Source organism: Pteropus alecto, unplaced genomic scaffold, assembly GCF_000325575.1.
Source record: "Pteropus alecto unplaced genomic scaffold, ASM32557v1 scaffold57, whole genome shotgun sequence".
NCBI lineage: Eukaryota > Metazoa > Chordata > Mammalia > Chiroptera > Pteropodidae > Pteropus > Pteropus alecto.
Window position 1 is genome coordinate 5,597,289 of NW_006442508.1, and position 17,234 is coordinate 5,614,522.

A 17,234-nucleotide genomic window follows, 5' to 3' on the forward strand; every position below is an offset into this window, starting at 1 on the left:
TAAAGATGTCACATAGTGCATCTGTTAAATCAACTAAGGACATGAGTGAAAATTATGACACGGAGATATTCCTTTATTCATTATTTATATCAGAGGCCAGAACTTATACAGTTTTTGGATATTCTTGTTATTATTAATTATTTATAAGGTTGTGCCATGAATCAAGAACTAGTAAATACTAGACCTCATATTCAAATCTGATTAAAGTGGCTGCGTGTAAATTAAACTGATAAAACACACACCAACCTTTTGGCCCTGTTCTCCAGCCTGACTCTTTTACTTATCAATCTTCACAGTGTTGGCATGCAGCCATGCCAATTATTTATCAATTTACCATCATCACTTGGGATAAGATCAGGGTTGTCCTTTCTCAGAAAGCAGGCAAAATTCTTAATAAGGCAGTAGACCAAAAGCCAGGAGATGAGGATTCTATTTTTATCTTCATTTTCAAGTGATTTCTCTGTCACTTAACCAAACTCATAATCATGGGTGTATATCTATTTAACAGGGCACATGAACAGCTTACAAACTGTACAGAATTACTGTAAATTTCACATGAGAAAAGCATTAAATACTTTAACAACTTAGTATATAGATGTAAAAAACTTTAATGATTAATTCTTCACTTATTATTCATATTTAATCATAACCTAGTAGCAACATGTAGCCCTGATACCTGTTTTTCCAAAAACTAAAAAATTTGTGTCAAAATGAAGTTCTCTTCCTCTGCCGACAGCAAGCAAATGTAAGCAATAACTGTCGAGTACTATTTTCCTTGTAATAATACATAATAATGTAATTTCCCAAGAAGTGTGTGAGATAATGTAAGAATTATGTAGTGGCTGGTAATTTGATAAATGTATTCAAAACTTAGTTTTAAGATACATGGAGAACAACAAAACAACATGCATCTGGTGTTTTACCTATGATCAGAATATAAGATCCAATGAGAAATATTAGAAACACTAAGATTCAATATCTAAATTTTATTACAGGAAACTAGTGGCTACAAAATTTTAATATAGTAATTTAAAGAATATGTGTGTATATATATACACATTACTTAAAATAACCATGCTCTTAAAAATATATGTATATATGAGTGTTAACTATATTCATATAGATATATGTATGTGTGTGTATATATAATGTATATATATATATATATCTTTATCAAAACTGCTGTAGATATATACACACACACATATTCTCTCTCTCCTCTCCCCCACACACTTACACATACATTTATAAACCTAAATAGGTAAGCTTTAATCCTTATTGCAAATCAGAAAATATTCAGGGTGAAGGTAAGGAAGAAAGTAATTGTTTTAAAATACTCATTACATATCACATGCATTCCCTATCTCTACTTCCTTGTTGATACATTGTCTTGATAATGTTTTCACTCCCGTGGTTTTCACAGCAATCTATGATAGCTCCCTATCTTCAATAGCTCCAGTTTCAATCCTTCTCTAGAACTTCCAACCTGTACATCTGAAGAAAGATTAACAGATAGTATACTTTGGAAGTAAAGTGACAAGTTTTAAAGCTTATACCTGAAAGTGGACAGCTTCAGCAATACAGTTTAATTCCAAATTTGCAAGAACCAAAAAAATAGAAGAAATCCACACTCAAGCACTTCAGATAATGGAATTATCATAGAGTGTCTCTAAAACAAACATATTTATCACACTCAAATAATTCTGTTTAAATCTTAAAATATATTCTATGGGCAGTACATCAAGCTGTTTAAAGTACACAGTTGTTCATTTGCTTGGAATGCGTAATGGCCAGAGGTACAATTCTGTATTTTATCATGGGCACCAGCTAAAGGTTTGGCAGGCTGGTCAAGGAATTAGATGAAATGCTATTGGAAAACTGGTGACAACAGTCTGAAAAAACGGACTCCTCCAAATAAACACAGAATGGAAAGACATTTATGTACCATATAAATACTCACAAAAAGGATACTCAGCAGAGAAGTATCTAATAATCAGATGGACAAGATGGCCCATTCTCACGGCTTTTACTCTCTTACTCTGCCACTCTGAGTTTTCACGATGACTCAGAGGCAAAATGGATATGACAGCAGAGGTGAAGGTTATGTGTGTGGGCTCAACAAGGTGGACTTGCCCCCATAAAGGCTAGTTTGTCTGTAGCCACTGTTGAGAGCCAAATCTAGCAGATCAACCTCCATTTGACATCATTCCTTGGGAGAGAGGAGAGAATCAGGTAGCTAGCCGTTTGATTTCATTGGACCATTTCCATCATGGAAAAAGGTGACATTTTGTTCTCACTTGAATACACAGTTACTAACAATGTAGATATACCTTCTCTCCTGTGACTTTTCTGTGAATATCTTCATCCATGAACTTGCAAAATCCTTTATTTAGCACCATGGTACATGACAGCGCTTTTATACTGATCATGAAATTTTATTTTACAGCAAACGACATACAGTAATGGGCTCATACTTATGGGAGTCAATGATCTTACCATGTTTTCCATCACTAATAGGGTGGTGTAATGACCTTTAAAAGTGTTACTTACAACAGCAGTTGGATAACACCACCTTGCAAGGTTGAGGCATCTTCCAGGATGTTGGACATACTATAAATAACCAACAAATACATGGTTCTATTCTTCCTAGAGCCAGAATTTAGGGCTGGGAATCAAGAATTTTGGAGTAGCTTCTCCAAAATTACCCCTAGTGATCCACTAGAGAAATATTTATTTCCTGTTCCCATGGTTTTGGGGATTTGCTGGTCTAGAAGTATTAAGCTTCTACTAGGAATTACAGCAATAGTTCCACTGAAATGAAAGATGAGAGTGCCACTCTTCCACAGGCTAAGGGGCTTTGTGTCCACTTTAGGGGATGGATGTAGTGAGTTTTATGAGGAAAAATTGCATGTTAGATGAAAGTACATTTTTGCTATTGTCTTTATTTTAAAAATAGGTATGATTAGAATAAATGTGCACTGATGTCAAGTTGACAAGGGGTGGGTTACTGTGGCTTCTGTCAGCTTAGCTAGATACGAGTTCTAATTCCCATATTTGTTCTGCCTCTCTCATTAAACAATAATTAGTATACAGAATACATAAAAAAAAAAGATCCTACAAATGAGTAAGACAAATAACTGAATAGAAAATTCGCAAAAGAAACCGAAAAGTCACACACACAAAAAATAGCAAATGCAGGATGTCCAACCTCATGAGTAATCAGGAAAATACAAATTAAAACATGAACTACTATTGCATACTCATCAAAGTAACAAATACTAAAATGGATGAGAACTCTGAGGAGGAGCTTGGAAGGAGCTAAGAAGGAAGGTGTACACATTGCTTGTGATAAGATAAACTATTCGACCACTATAGGGAATAGTTTAGTAATATTGATAAAACTGAGAGTGAATGTTCCCTAAGACCTAGAAATTCTAAACCTAGGAAGGACCATAGAGAAACTTTACATGGTAAAAACTGGATAGACACATGTAATATCCTTTATCTAGAGCAAAATGATATTAATATATATTTGAGATTGAAGAATAAGACACTTAAAGTTAGTAATTTAAGAAAAGGAGGTGGTCTTAATTGCCAACTGTGGTAGGTAGCCTATAAAATAACCCCCAATGATCCCTGCCTTCAGGTAATCATGTCCTCCTTTAATCTCTTCTCTTTTTGTATGGCCTTAGTGACTCACTTCTAGTGAAAGAAAAAAAAAAATAGTGGAGGTGATGGAATGTTGCTTGAAAGAATAAGTTATAAAAAGATTGTGGCTGCTTTCTTGGGGACCCTCTTTCACTCTCAGGGATGTCAGCTGTACAGTGTGAGCTGCCCAATGGAGAGACCCACATAACATGGAACTGATGTCTCCAGCCAATGTCCAGAGAGGTCCTGAGGTCAACTGACAGTCATGTTAGAGAGTATGGATGTAGGTCCTCATCCAGTTCTGCCTTGAGATGATTATATGCCTATCTGACATTTTGATTGCAGAAGTGTAAGATCCTGATCCAGAGGCATCCAGCTAAGCCATCCTCAGGTTCTTGAACCACAGAAATTGTGAGATAAAATTTTAAGCCAACATATTTTGGGTAATTTGTAAAATAGCAATAGATAACTAATACGCCCCCCTATAATAACTGTAAACCCACACCCACAGTGGTAAACAAATTCCTTATTTCAGACTAACAGGGATATTGAATTATTTAAAGTCACCCATTAATTCATTAATTCAACCAATAATTTCTGAAGTCCTAATTTATCAGTCTCTATTGTAAGGATAAAGTCATGAAAGAAACAGTCCCCAGCTGTTTGTGGAGTTTTGCACACAGACAATAAACAATACAATATATCTTATGCCAGATAAAGAAAATTGCTATGGAGAAAAATAAAGTAAGGAAGCAGCATAGACAAAGCCCGGTCTAAGTAGAGGTAGTAATTTTAAAAAGGGTAGTCAAGGACTTCTCTGAAAAGACGACATGTGAACAAAACCCTGAAAAGTGTGATGGAGTGAGTCACACAGGATCTGTAGGAATGCATTCCAAACAGAAAGAAGAGCAAGTGGAAAAGTCTTGTTGCAAAAGTGAAACTGAACACTACAGCATTTTAAGGATCCTGTGAACATCTAAGGATGTTAGCTTTAACTCTGAAGTGAACAGGAGTCACTGGGCTTTAAAAAAAGGGAGTGATATCTCCAGGCTAATGACTTTAAATGATCATTCTGGCTACTGTGTTTTAAAAAGATTATGTGTAGTGAAGTAGAGTTGGTAGGTTTGGAGGAAAACAAGTGTAGAAGCAAGAAGAACAACTAGAAAGTTTTTATGATAATCCCAGTGAAAGTATGGTGGTTCAGACCAGGGAAAGACGAAAACTGTGAAAAATAGTCAGATCATGAATATGTTTTAAGGAATTTAGGACTGAAGGGTCAATGAGATTTGCCAGACAAATTAATTCATAAGGTACATATATGTGTATATCCACTGAAGGATACCTAGGATAAATCATTACACCAGAAGAATACATGATTTATTAATTCTACTTTCAAATATTTGTTACGCATAAACCCCTGTAATGTAGACCCACAGTTACTGCCTTACTTCCAGGCACTAAAATGATTACTGTCAAAAACATTTTAAAGGTTTCAAATATATTTTAATTTTTCAGTTATGTTATATTTAAACAAGCAGCAGAGTGCTTAAATGACAAATTGGTTTTGAAACAATTCTATATTACAGTAACTGTGGTGGTTAGTCGTCATTCCACTCTTTTGGGGTGACTCTGCCAACAGGGGACAGGTTCCACTTTATTCCAATCTGTGTGGCTGCAAATATCCATGCAACAACACAGAAAGTGATTCCACTGGCTAGTAAAGCATTACCATATTTGTCATGAAAATCTGGGGAGTGTTTTTTGTGGCTCTGTCTTGCCCTAATTTGCTGAATGCTTCGAATCTTGAAACTTCTTAACGCATTTCTAGCCAAGGGAAACATCATGAAAGTGTGATAGGATTGCAGTTGATTGCAGCTGCTGGTCTATTTCCTTGCAAAGAGATCTGGAAAAACAAAAGATAAGCAATGACTTCTGATATGTATTCATTTCCTCCCTCATCGAATGTTTCGCCCACACCACTTCTCAGAGTGTGGCCAAGGCATGTGAGTTTTGATATCATGATATCTGGATTTAAGTCTCAGTTCTGCCCCTGATTAGCTGTGAACTGGGGCAGTTATTTAACCTCTCTTTGCTTTAGTTTTTTCAATGGCAAACTGAGACAATAATGTCCAACTCCAAGGGGTACTGTGAGGATTGCATGTGATAATGCATAACAACAACCACAAGATTAAATAAACACACAGTAAGTGTTAGTTTTTCTATTCTTCACAAACAGCCAATGGCTTACTCTCTAGAGACTACAAATTCATCAGTATGGCTGACAAAATGGGTAACATAGCTAAAGTTACCAATTTGCTCCACTAGTCCTATGTCTATTATAAGCTCTAATTTCAGTCAGAATTACAAGGCATTCACAGAGTATGTAATAACTTCTCCTGTTCCTTTTCTCCCTCCCAATTCCCTCTTTCTCTTCCCTCATTCTTCTTCTCTACCTGTAATTCCTGCCTTGAACCCTCCTAAAGGTAAAATTCTCCTTGTCTTTTAAATCTCAGCCTAAAAATCATTGCTTCAGTGAAGTGTTCTTCAGCACCCTACACCAGGCTGAATGAGCCCGCTCTTTTCTGGGGCTTCTTAAAACTCTTCTTTCATAGCATGATGCATTGGCTTTATCATTTTTAAGACTATTTTTAGAGCAGTTTTGGGTTCACAGTCAAATTGAGTGGAAAGTACAGAGAGTCCCATATACACCCTGACTCCACACGTGCATAGTTTCTCCCTCCTATACCACAGATTTGTTACAGTCAGTGAACCTACATAACAAAAGACTTCAGACATGTCTTTTGCAAATATTTTCTCCAAGTCTGTGGTTTGTCTGGCCATTCTTTAGAGGAATTATCTTTATATTCTCCTCCAAGAGACAAGTTCTTCAAGAGCAAGAGACGTAAATTTGCATACACAGTAGCTGACACAAAAGCCTAAAAAGAACTTTTTGAACCAATGAGACATATAAATAAATATTAGTAGCCTCATAAGAAGTTAAAATATACACTGAGAATGAGTTATAAATCATGAAATCAAATGTACATGTCATAAAAGCCCTAACAATTTTATTTTTTAAACAGGTATATGGAATAAGAGATCTAGAAGCAGAAACAAATAGTTCTGTCAATTTCTCTTCTTTGTGCAAGCTGTCAAACAGTACTCTGTCTCTAGTAACAACATATGTTAACTGTGGCCCAAATGCAAGCAACACGGATACAAAAGAGCCTGAGGTCAGTACTTGTAAACTTATAACCGTTAACCAAGATTTGCCAACACAAATGACTTTAGAAAATTTAGAAAACAGAACCCAAAGGCTCTCTTTTCCTTCCTACCAGATGGTTAACTGGTAGTCTTCATAACTGTGACAAACAGAGCAAAATCAAAACCAAATGCATTTCTTCTGAGGTTCCAAATATTCAGAGTGTTTTTCCTGTTAGTCATGAATTTGTCCATCAAAAGGCACCAGAGTTTTAATTTGCACTGAATTCAGAGAGTAAGTTGAAGGTGAAATGAGTCAGGGTAAGACAGGTGTAGCCTTAATCCAATACAAAAGCACTGTGCCACACATTGCTTTTAGTCTTTAGGAAGGCACGTAACCAGAGAATAATCTGGTATAATAGGGATCTCTTGTTGGTCATTGACTCATCTTGCTGCTTTATGACAAATTGATTTCATCATTCTTATCCTCACGATGTTACGTTGAAACTCAGATATTTTGTCACTAGTGACACTGATCACACCCTTCTGTAGTTTTAGTTCATCATTTGGCTATTCCCATATCTATAAAGCTTTTGTCTTCCATCTAGCTTGAATTTTCTTGTACCAAGAAATGCCTATGACTAAGAATTTTTCTTTAGGAACTCTTTTTGTAGTTTGTAGTTGCCATTTCATCCTATAATAGAAAAAATGCAGGCTTTTCATTCTTTTTTTTTTTTTTCTTTATCAGCATCAGCTACATCCACCTCAGTTGCTTTTACATCTACTTTCTTTCCAGTTTTGTTTATTAAACACATGTAAGATCTAGGAACCCACTGATTAGAGAAATTTTCCATATTGCTGAACTCCACGTGAATTCTTCCTACAATAAATTTTGCATTAGTGGAAAGCTCTAAGCCTATTACCAAAAGAACTGAAGTTATAAGTTCTAATATCCATATAAAAAGATAAAAAGAAAATTCAATAATAAAATGCAGGAAAAGAAAACATTTCTAAAAGTAGATGCTTTCTGATGAAAACAGACTACAAAAAGATGGAAGAAGACAGATTTCTCCAGGTAATAAGAAGCAGAAGTTCTCTCATGCCTCCGGCAATAAAAGAAATATGTTCTGAATAAATATAAATAAGTTCAAGGGAGTGAAATAACCTATGAGGATGAAAAGGAAAGATTGACTGTGTCATCTATTTTATATAGTAATTTTGAAACTCGGTTTGGAAAAAATAACTAATACTAGAACTCAAACTGTGATAAGGAGGTATATAGATTCAAAGCTTCAGTGGTAATAATAATTTCAAATCACTAAATGCTATAAAAAGAAGTAAAGCAATAATGAAGAAAAGAAACTAATATTTATTGAATACAAGCCAGAATTTTGCACAGCTGCAAAAATGGTGTGAAATGGGAATTATCTGCATTTTACATAGAAGAACAGATGACAGGACAAGATGTGAACTCAAGTTCTTTGATTCTAAATCCAGTGCATTTTTCAATTATATCATATCTTCTTAAAGTATATTCAATTCTGAGTACTGGAAACAAACAAATAAAACAAACAACTCTGTGTGGTTACCAGAGAGGGCCTATTATTTGAAAATGGTTCAGTTTACTATATATTTATTGAGCGACTATTGGGTGTCAGGTCTTGGGCTGAGTGCCAGCTACTGGTACCATGCCTATTCCTGAGAATTATGGCAGAGTGAGGGAATGAACAGAGCCACTGTCCTAAGGTAGAAGACAGCCTAGACATGAGCACAGGGTGCCCTTAGTCTGCAGAGAAAAGATACATTTCAACCTCAAGTTCTAGTAATGGTTTTAGAGCAGCAGTTTCCAACCTTTTTGGTACCTGATGATCTGAGGTGTAGCTGAGGCGGTGATGCTAGCACTAGGGAGCAGCTGCAAACACAGACACAGTTTCACTCCAGCTGTTCACCTCCTGCTGTGTGGCACAGTTCCTAACAGGTCATGGACCTATACCAGTCTGCAGCCCGGGATTGGGGCCCGCTGTTTTGGAGGAAATGATACCTAGGCTTGATCTTGAAGGATGATTAAAAAATAGAAAAAACAAAAACAAAAACAAAAAACTGGGGAGGGGCCATAGATGATGTAGCAAAAGCTCAGAGAGCTGAAATAGAATGGGGGCAAGGCAATCCGGCGAGGTAATTAACACTGATGAAGCAGCAAATGCCCACAAATGCGCCCAGAAGGATGAGGAAAGGACAGCACATTAGAACTTTATATGCCTCTCCATGGCTTTTGGACTAAATTCTATGGGTCAGTATTTGTCATTGTTGAGAAAACAGCACTCAAAGTCAACCTTTTCTGGGGGGTAACAATGAAAATTCTTAATTCTGTTTTTACTTTCACAATAATATAAAATGTAAGAAAATAATATGAGACCTGTATGATGCAGCTTATCAGTTTCTAGTGCCTGTGTTTATCTTTGTTCTGCATTTTGGTTGTATTTGGTGCACAACAGCCATTTGTCCTGGACTAATGCGAAGATAATGGAGGAAGCTTTCATATTTAAATAATGTGTTCATGCCAGAGACGAAATGAAGAATTAGAAAAATTGAGCCATACAACAGCTCACTATATAGCACAGGCATTTGTATATAAAAGGGTTTGTGGCCACTAAAAATAGTGTTACAGTTTCAGGACAATATGAACTGTCACACTGAATTAACATTGCAAATTGAATTTCTGTTGTACGGGTTGGTTCAATTTTTTGAAAATAAGTTCTGTTTTCATAGTTGTATTGTTTTAAACATAAAGAGGGTGAATTTGGTTTTATGTTTACACATATATAAGTGATTTTTTTAATGAAATAATTTAAGATAGTACAAGTGATATGAAATAATTTTCCCCCTTTAAAAAGATTCCATATGTAATACAGTTTGAGAAACACTCATAGCTGAGGAGAAATTACCAATTGATTTAATAAGGAAAAGACTGAGGTGGGAAAAAATCTGGGAGAAAAAGCACTTAGCAAAGATGATTGTTAGCTGGAGAATGGGTGAGAAGACAACAAAAATGGCAGAAAAGTTAAGAGGTTAGCTACGTGTTTGTTTCAAAGGTTCATGAAAAAGATGATGATGATTTGAATTAAGTACTGATAATAGAGATGGAAAGGAAATAGAACTGAGAAATATTAGAAAATAAAATCAGACTGATTTAGAAAATAAGCTACTAAAAGTAAATTAAAATTTCCATTCACTTAACCTCTGGGTTAAGATTTTAGTCAAAAACTCTGTCTTAATTTCTGTTAAAAATCAGCAGACATTGACAGTGTAGCTTGTACCTGACCTCAGGGAATTAGAGTTTGGGTGATCCAGGTACAGAATGCAGCAAGGTCAAAGCAGACATAATTGAGGTGCTCCAGAAATAGGCAGGTCTTGGTACCTGAGTAGAAGGAGGAGGAGAGATTCCAAAAGGATTTACTATATGATCCTAAGGGGGAAAAAAATCAACTTAATCAAATCTAGGTATAGCCTAACACAGACCAATAAATGACCTGCTTAGCTTTGAAATAAGGCTTTCTATCTAATATCAAGAAGAAAATCGAAGACTGTGTCCTATTTCTCAAATGTGCCCAGATATTACTATTAAATGTTTAATAGTAATTATCACAGGGAGGTGATTGTCAAGAAGGGATTAAGTAAATATCAGATTTTCCCAACCTGGACACTACTGACATTTTGGTCCAAGTAATTCTTTGTTGTGGCTGATGTCCTGTGCACTGCAGGGTGTTTGGTACCACCCCTGCCTCTATGCACTATATAACAGTAGTACCTTCCCCACTTCAGTTGTGACACCAAAAATATATCTACAGACATTGTCAAATGTCACCTGAGAGCAAACTTATCCCTGGTTAAGAATCACTGTTGTACACAGAGCAAAATTCCCCCTTGTCATTTCTCTCACAATCTTTTAAACGACTTTTTTTTTTTTATTCAATATAGAAGGCTTAAATTCTAAGAAAATGTACTGTCCCATTCCCTGCCATGGGATGCTTAAAGGTTTCCATTAACATCTTTTCCTGAACTATTCTCAATTTTAAAAAAATATTTTGCAGTACAATTTAGATGAACTACTTAATGTTAGGGCACCTGCTTCCTCATCCATAAAAAAAAAAAAAAAAGGTGTAACTAATTTGCTTTTTTCCCAAATCTGCCTGAGCCCAATTCATCTGGAATCTTTGTTCATAAAATATAAATTTTGGGCTTCATGTCAAACTTACTGTAACAGAGTATCCAGGGAAGTAACCTGAGAATCTGTATTTTTAAAGCAAGTTCTCAGAAGTGTTTTGTCAGACAAGTCTATGGAACACTGAATCAGATAATCTCTAAGGTCCTATTTGACTTTAACACTCCAGACCTTTCCAAAGAGAAAAACATTTTAAGAAGACCATTTATTCTTTTAGGCCACTGAAAAACTATAGCAGTAATTGAATTCACCACCATGGTAATTTATAAAGCAGTACTTGAGTGACCTTAAAGAATTATAGGGACCGCCTGGGAATAAGTTAGTCAACAGAAACATTTGGCAACATTTAAAAACATTAAAAGCACTAGTAATACTAGTGTATGGCAAAAAATGAATGATACATTTTTGAATGAAGGCTCCTACGCTACATTACTCAATTGTAATGTCTTCTTTTCCACCTGCTTTTATTTCTACTCTTCTTTTTACAGCTTCAGAATATCAACACAAAATAAGAAACAATAAAAAGGCAATCTCCTTAAAATAAAAATGCATATAACCTGTAGGTCAGCCATTCATTTATGTATTTCTCAGAAGATTATGCTTTTCAAGAAGGGATTAAGTGTACACAGTGCAGAGTATCTCCCATCAGGACTACTTAAGCCTTCAGCCTTTTCATAACAGGAAATATGGGGATCCTGAAAAAAAAGCAATGCTGCTGGTGGAAATACTGAACAATGGTTCTGTTTCATACGTAATGGCATCATCTTCTGGGTCATAGAATTGATGGATGGTGCAGCTATTTGCTTAAGCTGTCACTTTGTTAAGCCTAAAAAGTTACATAAATGGATGCTGCCTGAACAGATAAAAAAAGGCAGATTATAGTAGTGAACTGTTATGCCAGGAAGGAGAAATAACAGAGTGGACACCTTGTAAGCTGATGTTCTCAAATAGCAAATTTTGCCCAAAGAGTGATTGAATAGAAAATATGTCCTCTCCCTCACATTCTTACAGTCAAAGTTTAAATGAACAGACTTTCTATCCTGTGTAGAATGCTGCAGATATTCAATAATGTCCATCCTGGGAGCCACAGTGCTTACTCAGGCAATTCCTTATATGGACCTGATCACTTCAATGTGGTTCACTCATTAAGTACCCATTATATTTTCATTAGTCAAAAGTGCTTTCGGCTATATTATTTTTCATCCTTTTCTGATAGCCATTTGTAAGAGAACAAAATAATAACAGAGGTTGAGGGCTTTTCTCCATGTCACACTGCAAATCAGTGGCATTATTGTGCAATATTTCTTATTTTTTTTCTATTACACTTTAGCAGGCCCAGAAAATTTTCTCATAAGAGTAACCACAATAGCCCTCTTCCTAAAACTTAATACATTGCATGAAATAACATGGTCACCAATTTCCAATGTTCGAAATAGACTGTAATGTAAAAATAACATAAATAGCCATTTTTAGGAAATTTACTATATTCCATGACTCATAGATTTTTGTATAGTCAGGTCCCGCTAGAAGGCTCTATTTCAATAGTTCCAGCAAGTCAAAACTTCTAGATAAACGTACAACATTTCTCCAACCTAATTTTGGGAAAAAAAGAGATTATGGTCATAACTTCTAGAAACTTTAAAAATTTTATCTAGTTAATGATAATGATATGGAATCATTGAGCCTTTAGGAATGTAAGTTACATGGTCAAATTTTAGACATTATTACTCTGGTACAAGTGTGGGGAAGGTTTTGTAGGGGGATACTGCAAAAGCTCCAATGAGAAAAGATGAGAACTTGCACTTGAACAGTTCACCTAACTAAAGTCTCAAAATTAGCCAGTCCTTTATTTCTATAGTCATCATATTTTCTGCATCCAATCCTTAGCTTTCGTAGAGCCCGAGGTTTCTTTTGCAGAAGCACCAAATGGTGACAGCCTCTGAGAATCCATCTCATGCCAACAGAACTCTCAGAACTTGATGTATAAACTAAAATGTGGGAAATTATTTCATTAACTTTAAAAGAAGGATATTCCATTCCAGTGACTGGAATACATAATTTATCAGCTTTACTAGCTTGACACTGATTCCAATTATAAAGTGACCTTGTATTAGTATTTCCCAAAAGATGTGCCTTCTTCACTCGTTCTGTTTGATGTTAGTAGGTGTTACTTGAAAAAAGGGGCTTCAATTTTATCTAAGTTTGAGAAACACTCAGGTAACAAAGTGAAATTCTTTATTGAAGTATTTTCCAAACCTTTGTGTGGTGCTTTCCAAACTTAGCTAAACATGCCATGCTTATACCTGCCCTGGAGCATTGTCTTCATCTTAGTGTTTTCCAGAACACATTTACTTTGGTGAGTATCAAAGAATGCTTCTGTGTTCTCAAAGCTGTTACATCACTGTACTCATTTCCAATGGTTTAACAGTGCTAGGAGGTATTTCACAAACTAATTACTTTCTTGTGGGAACTTTTAATACATGACTCAGAAGTATAGAGTATGTGGTAAGCCCAAGGTATCTTAATAACACTCACAGTAGCAATTAACTCTAGCCTACATTACGTGATTATAATTTCTGAAGTTTTAATATCCATGCAGATGTTTCTCTCCTCTTCACATCTACCTTTATTCATTAAATGCTCTATGAATAGAAAAATTGTGTGATTCTTCAGTGGTCATTAGAGTTGCATCGATGACCTCTCCTTGCATAATTTGAAACTTTCATTTAAATCTTGAAATAAAAATGTACAAGCCGTTCCTGCCTTTAATCCAAGTACATGACTGATATATTTATGTATCAGTATTCTAAATTAAAATGTTTAACTTTTATATATCAAAGACAATTTAATTTTGAAAGATATTTACCAAGTGTTTCTATTTTTCATGAAAATTGTTTTCTGTTGCTAATCAGAAATTAGTAAGGGTCTACTCTAGAAGTTAATTTTAATCACATTCCAAATTCAGATTGAAATATTTAGTACTGCAAAATAATCCTTTCCTCCTTGTTCCTGAAGTCTCCGGATTTTTTATTTCTGACTTGGACTACCTCTCCCCTTCTAAATTACACTCATAATATATCTGTAAATAAAATCTTTATGAGTAAGGCTTTTGTTACTGCTATTACCTGGACTACTTATGGAGCATTTGCTGAGAAATTCCATTTGATGAGACAAGCACTGAGCATCCCTGAAGTAGCTGTGACCACTTTGCAAGTTGTTTTACCAGGCTAGTTCTGTATTTCAGTGTGTGTGTTTTCACTTTCATAAACTGTGGAAACTTTTTGAAAAATTTAACAAGATGTTGGCATTTTACCTTTTTCTTTTTTTCCTTCCAATTTGGATTCATTATTTGGAAATGAGAAAGACTCTGGCCAGAGGGGATGACTTCAGTAAACTAATTTTTTCCCTTGAAGATGCCTCACAAGAAAGTGAGATATGATGCACTTTGCAAAACCTTGAGGCAGGGTGTCTGCTTTAGTGAATTGATATTTCATTTTAGTTTTTAAGTTCCTGAGGAAAGGACACTAAAGAAGAAAGCAAGGCTGACAGAGGTTACCTGTCTAACCATATGTAACTGAAATTCAAATCTTGGTTACTTATTCTGAAATCCTAAGATTTCCAATTAAAATTCTAGTTTCAAAGAGATTATATTCAGTTTCTCTTTCATTAATCTACTGGAGTCTAAAATTTCAGACTAAAAGGACATTCTTAAACTAAATTAGCATAACTTAACCATTTGAATATTTGTTAATTAGAAAAGTATGATTTTTATTCAAATAGGCCATAATTTTGAATACTATACAATCTATACAGCTTAGAACCATTGCTGATAAAGGAACTGTGGGCTTCTTTATATAGATCATGTATGTTATCACATTCATAGACTCCAAATCATAAGATCAGAAAGACCCAGACATCGCTTTAAATTGCTCTTTAATATTTTTAGTAATCTTTTTGTCACTGCCCATTTATGACTTCATATTATAAATATATGTTGAGGAAGAGCACGAGTAGAAATAAGAGGATGAGAAGGAGACAGTATATATAAAAATCCAGCTACTTCGATCCTGGATTCACATTCTAATTGAGGGAAAGGTGGAGAACCAAACTCATGTATATATTTTTCTAATGCAAGCTAGTTATAAAAGGCACAAAGATCTATGTATAGAAACAGGTAAGGGACCTGAATCTTTTGCCCTGCTCTAGAATTAGGACACTGGCTCAGAATGGAAGATGGATGGCTCCCTAAGAGCAACAGGTAGCGGTTACCTGAGAAAGGTGGAATACACATTGAATCGGGGGGCCAGGGAAAGATGACCATTATACTGAAATAAAAATGTGATTCAATTATTAGATCCATTAGGAGTGGGGAAAACAGATACTAATTCATTGAATGATGGGGACCAGTAGACTAGATTCTCTCTAGTTTTTTCCATCTCTAACATTTTGTTTCTATATCAAAAGTTACAAATAAATGTGTTGCACTGGCCTAGAAAAGTCAGTGTGAGGAACAATTAGTATTGTGTGAAGGTCACGTGTACATTCTTCTTCTGCTACTTATTTCCCAAACTGAAAGTTACCTTTTCAAGTTTTTTGCAAAATGAAAAGGTCCCCTAGAACACCCTAAATATCATTGTGGTTATTTTGTTGCTTAAACATTCAATCGAGCTCCTATTATGTGACTACAGCCTGCTAAAAACTGGAGTTTGCTATTCAAGAATGCTTAGTTAGCAAGAGAGACAAAAAAATGATCGTAAGGTTTCAGTTCAAAAAGTATTATAATAAACATGATCAGGATGCTTTGTCACCAAAAATAAAAGATAACCTTCCCATCTAAAGAGCTCATGAAGAGTTTCCTGGATGAATGAGCTAAGTTCTGAAACAGGCTAACCAGGATAAAAAGAAATGGGGGTAGAAAGGTTTATGACCGGATTTTCTCAAACTATCAAGGTTAAACTTTCATTTTCAAACACTTTCTTTTTAAAGGTAAAATACCGTATAAGTCAAGAGATTCTCTTTTAATGTCAAATTCATAGCAACAGTACATGCAATGGTGACACATAGCATCATATTGAAATAAAGCTCCTTCTGGCTTTTTGCCAATTCTATAACACATTTTCATTTCTCTTGAACATCATACTGCAATAATAAAAATTTGTTTTTAATGTTATTAAGAAACAACAGCAGATAAGCCTCAGAGACTTCTTTGGAACAAATGTATGCAATTTACAAGAATGGATAGACACAAAATAATCAGGGTAAAGATAGTTAGAATCTAAATGTGTTTATAATTAATAATATCCAAAGTGGAGCCATTTCCAGTATTTATTTCAGAGTTCATGATGTTGCAATCTCACCTATAACTTTGTAACTTACGTTAAAGAGCCAGGGAGAATAACTAAGAAAATTTTGGAATTAATACTGGGAAGATAAGTAGTTTTCATGCTTCAAGCAGCATTGGATATAAACTAGATTATGAAGGTATTTCCTGAAGTATGCCTTACAATCATATTACATGTTATCTAAGAGTTTACAAATGGTAACTGCTGAAATATTGGCAAAGTCCAAAAATATTGATACAACATATACCTAGTAGCTAGACAATGAGAACTCTCTATATAATTCATTTTTTAACTGCAGAAAAGAATCCAGTTTCAAACAACTACTTAATGAACCCTGAGTGTTTTTGGAGCTTCCATTTATTCTTCTTGCATTCCACCTAGTTTGCACCCCAACATTCTATATAAATATATATTATAATGGTCAATAATGGCCTCTTTGTCCTTAAAATGGACATATTAAATTATTTGTCTTGACTTTTCAATTACCATAACACCAGTGATGTGTTCCTCCTCTGGATACCTCTTCTTCCACTAGCTTCCCTTAGTTTTCTTCCTATTTCTATGGCTATTTCTTCTTTACAAACTCATATTCCTCTAACAGGTCCTTAATGTAGGAGTTTTTAATGGCTCAGCCATAGGTTTCTTTCCATTTTCACTTTATATTCTCTCTCCCTCACCTCCTCATTTATCTCTCTCATATTCCTAGCCGTACTAATAAACTTATTTATCATGGGTGATTAGATGACTCCAGACATTCAAAAGATAAGTCAAAGACAATTTGATGTCTCCAAAATCAATAGGCCTAAGTGTATGACCACGCT

At 35.0% G+C, this 17,234-nt stretch overlaps 1 protein-coding gene across 1 annotated transcript; it reads right to left on the reverse strand.

Moving 5' to 3' along the window:
- Window positions 1-5,246: 5,246 nt before the first annotated feature.
- Window positions 5,247-5,492, reverse strand: LOC102883692 (cytochrome c oxidase subunit 7B2, mitochondrial). The gene has a single exon (XM_006922535.1). The coding sequence runs from the start codon at window positions 5,490-5,492 to the stop codon at window positions 5,247-5,249; it is 246 nt and encodes an 81-aa protein (XP_006922597.1).
- Window positions 5,493-17,234: the final 11,742 nt, after the last annotated feature.

Coding starts and splice junctions, on each gene's coding strand:
- LOC102883692 (XM_006922535.1), bottom strand. CDS start 5,492: ATGATGTTTCCCTTGGCTAGAAATGCGTTAAGAAGTTTCAAGATTCGA.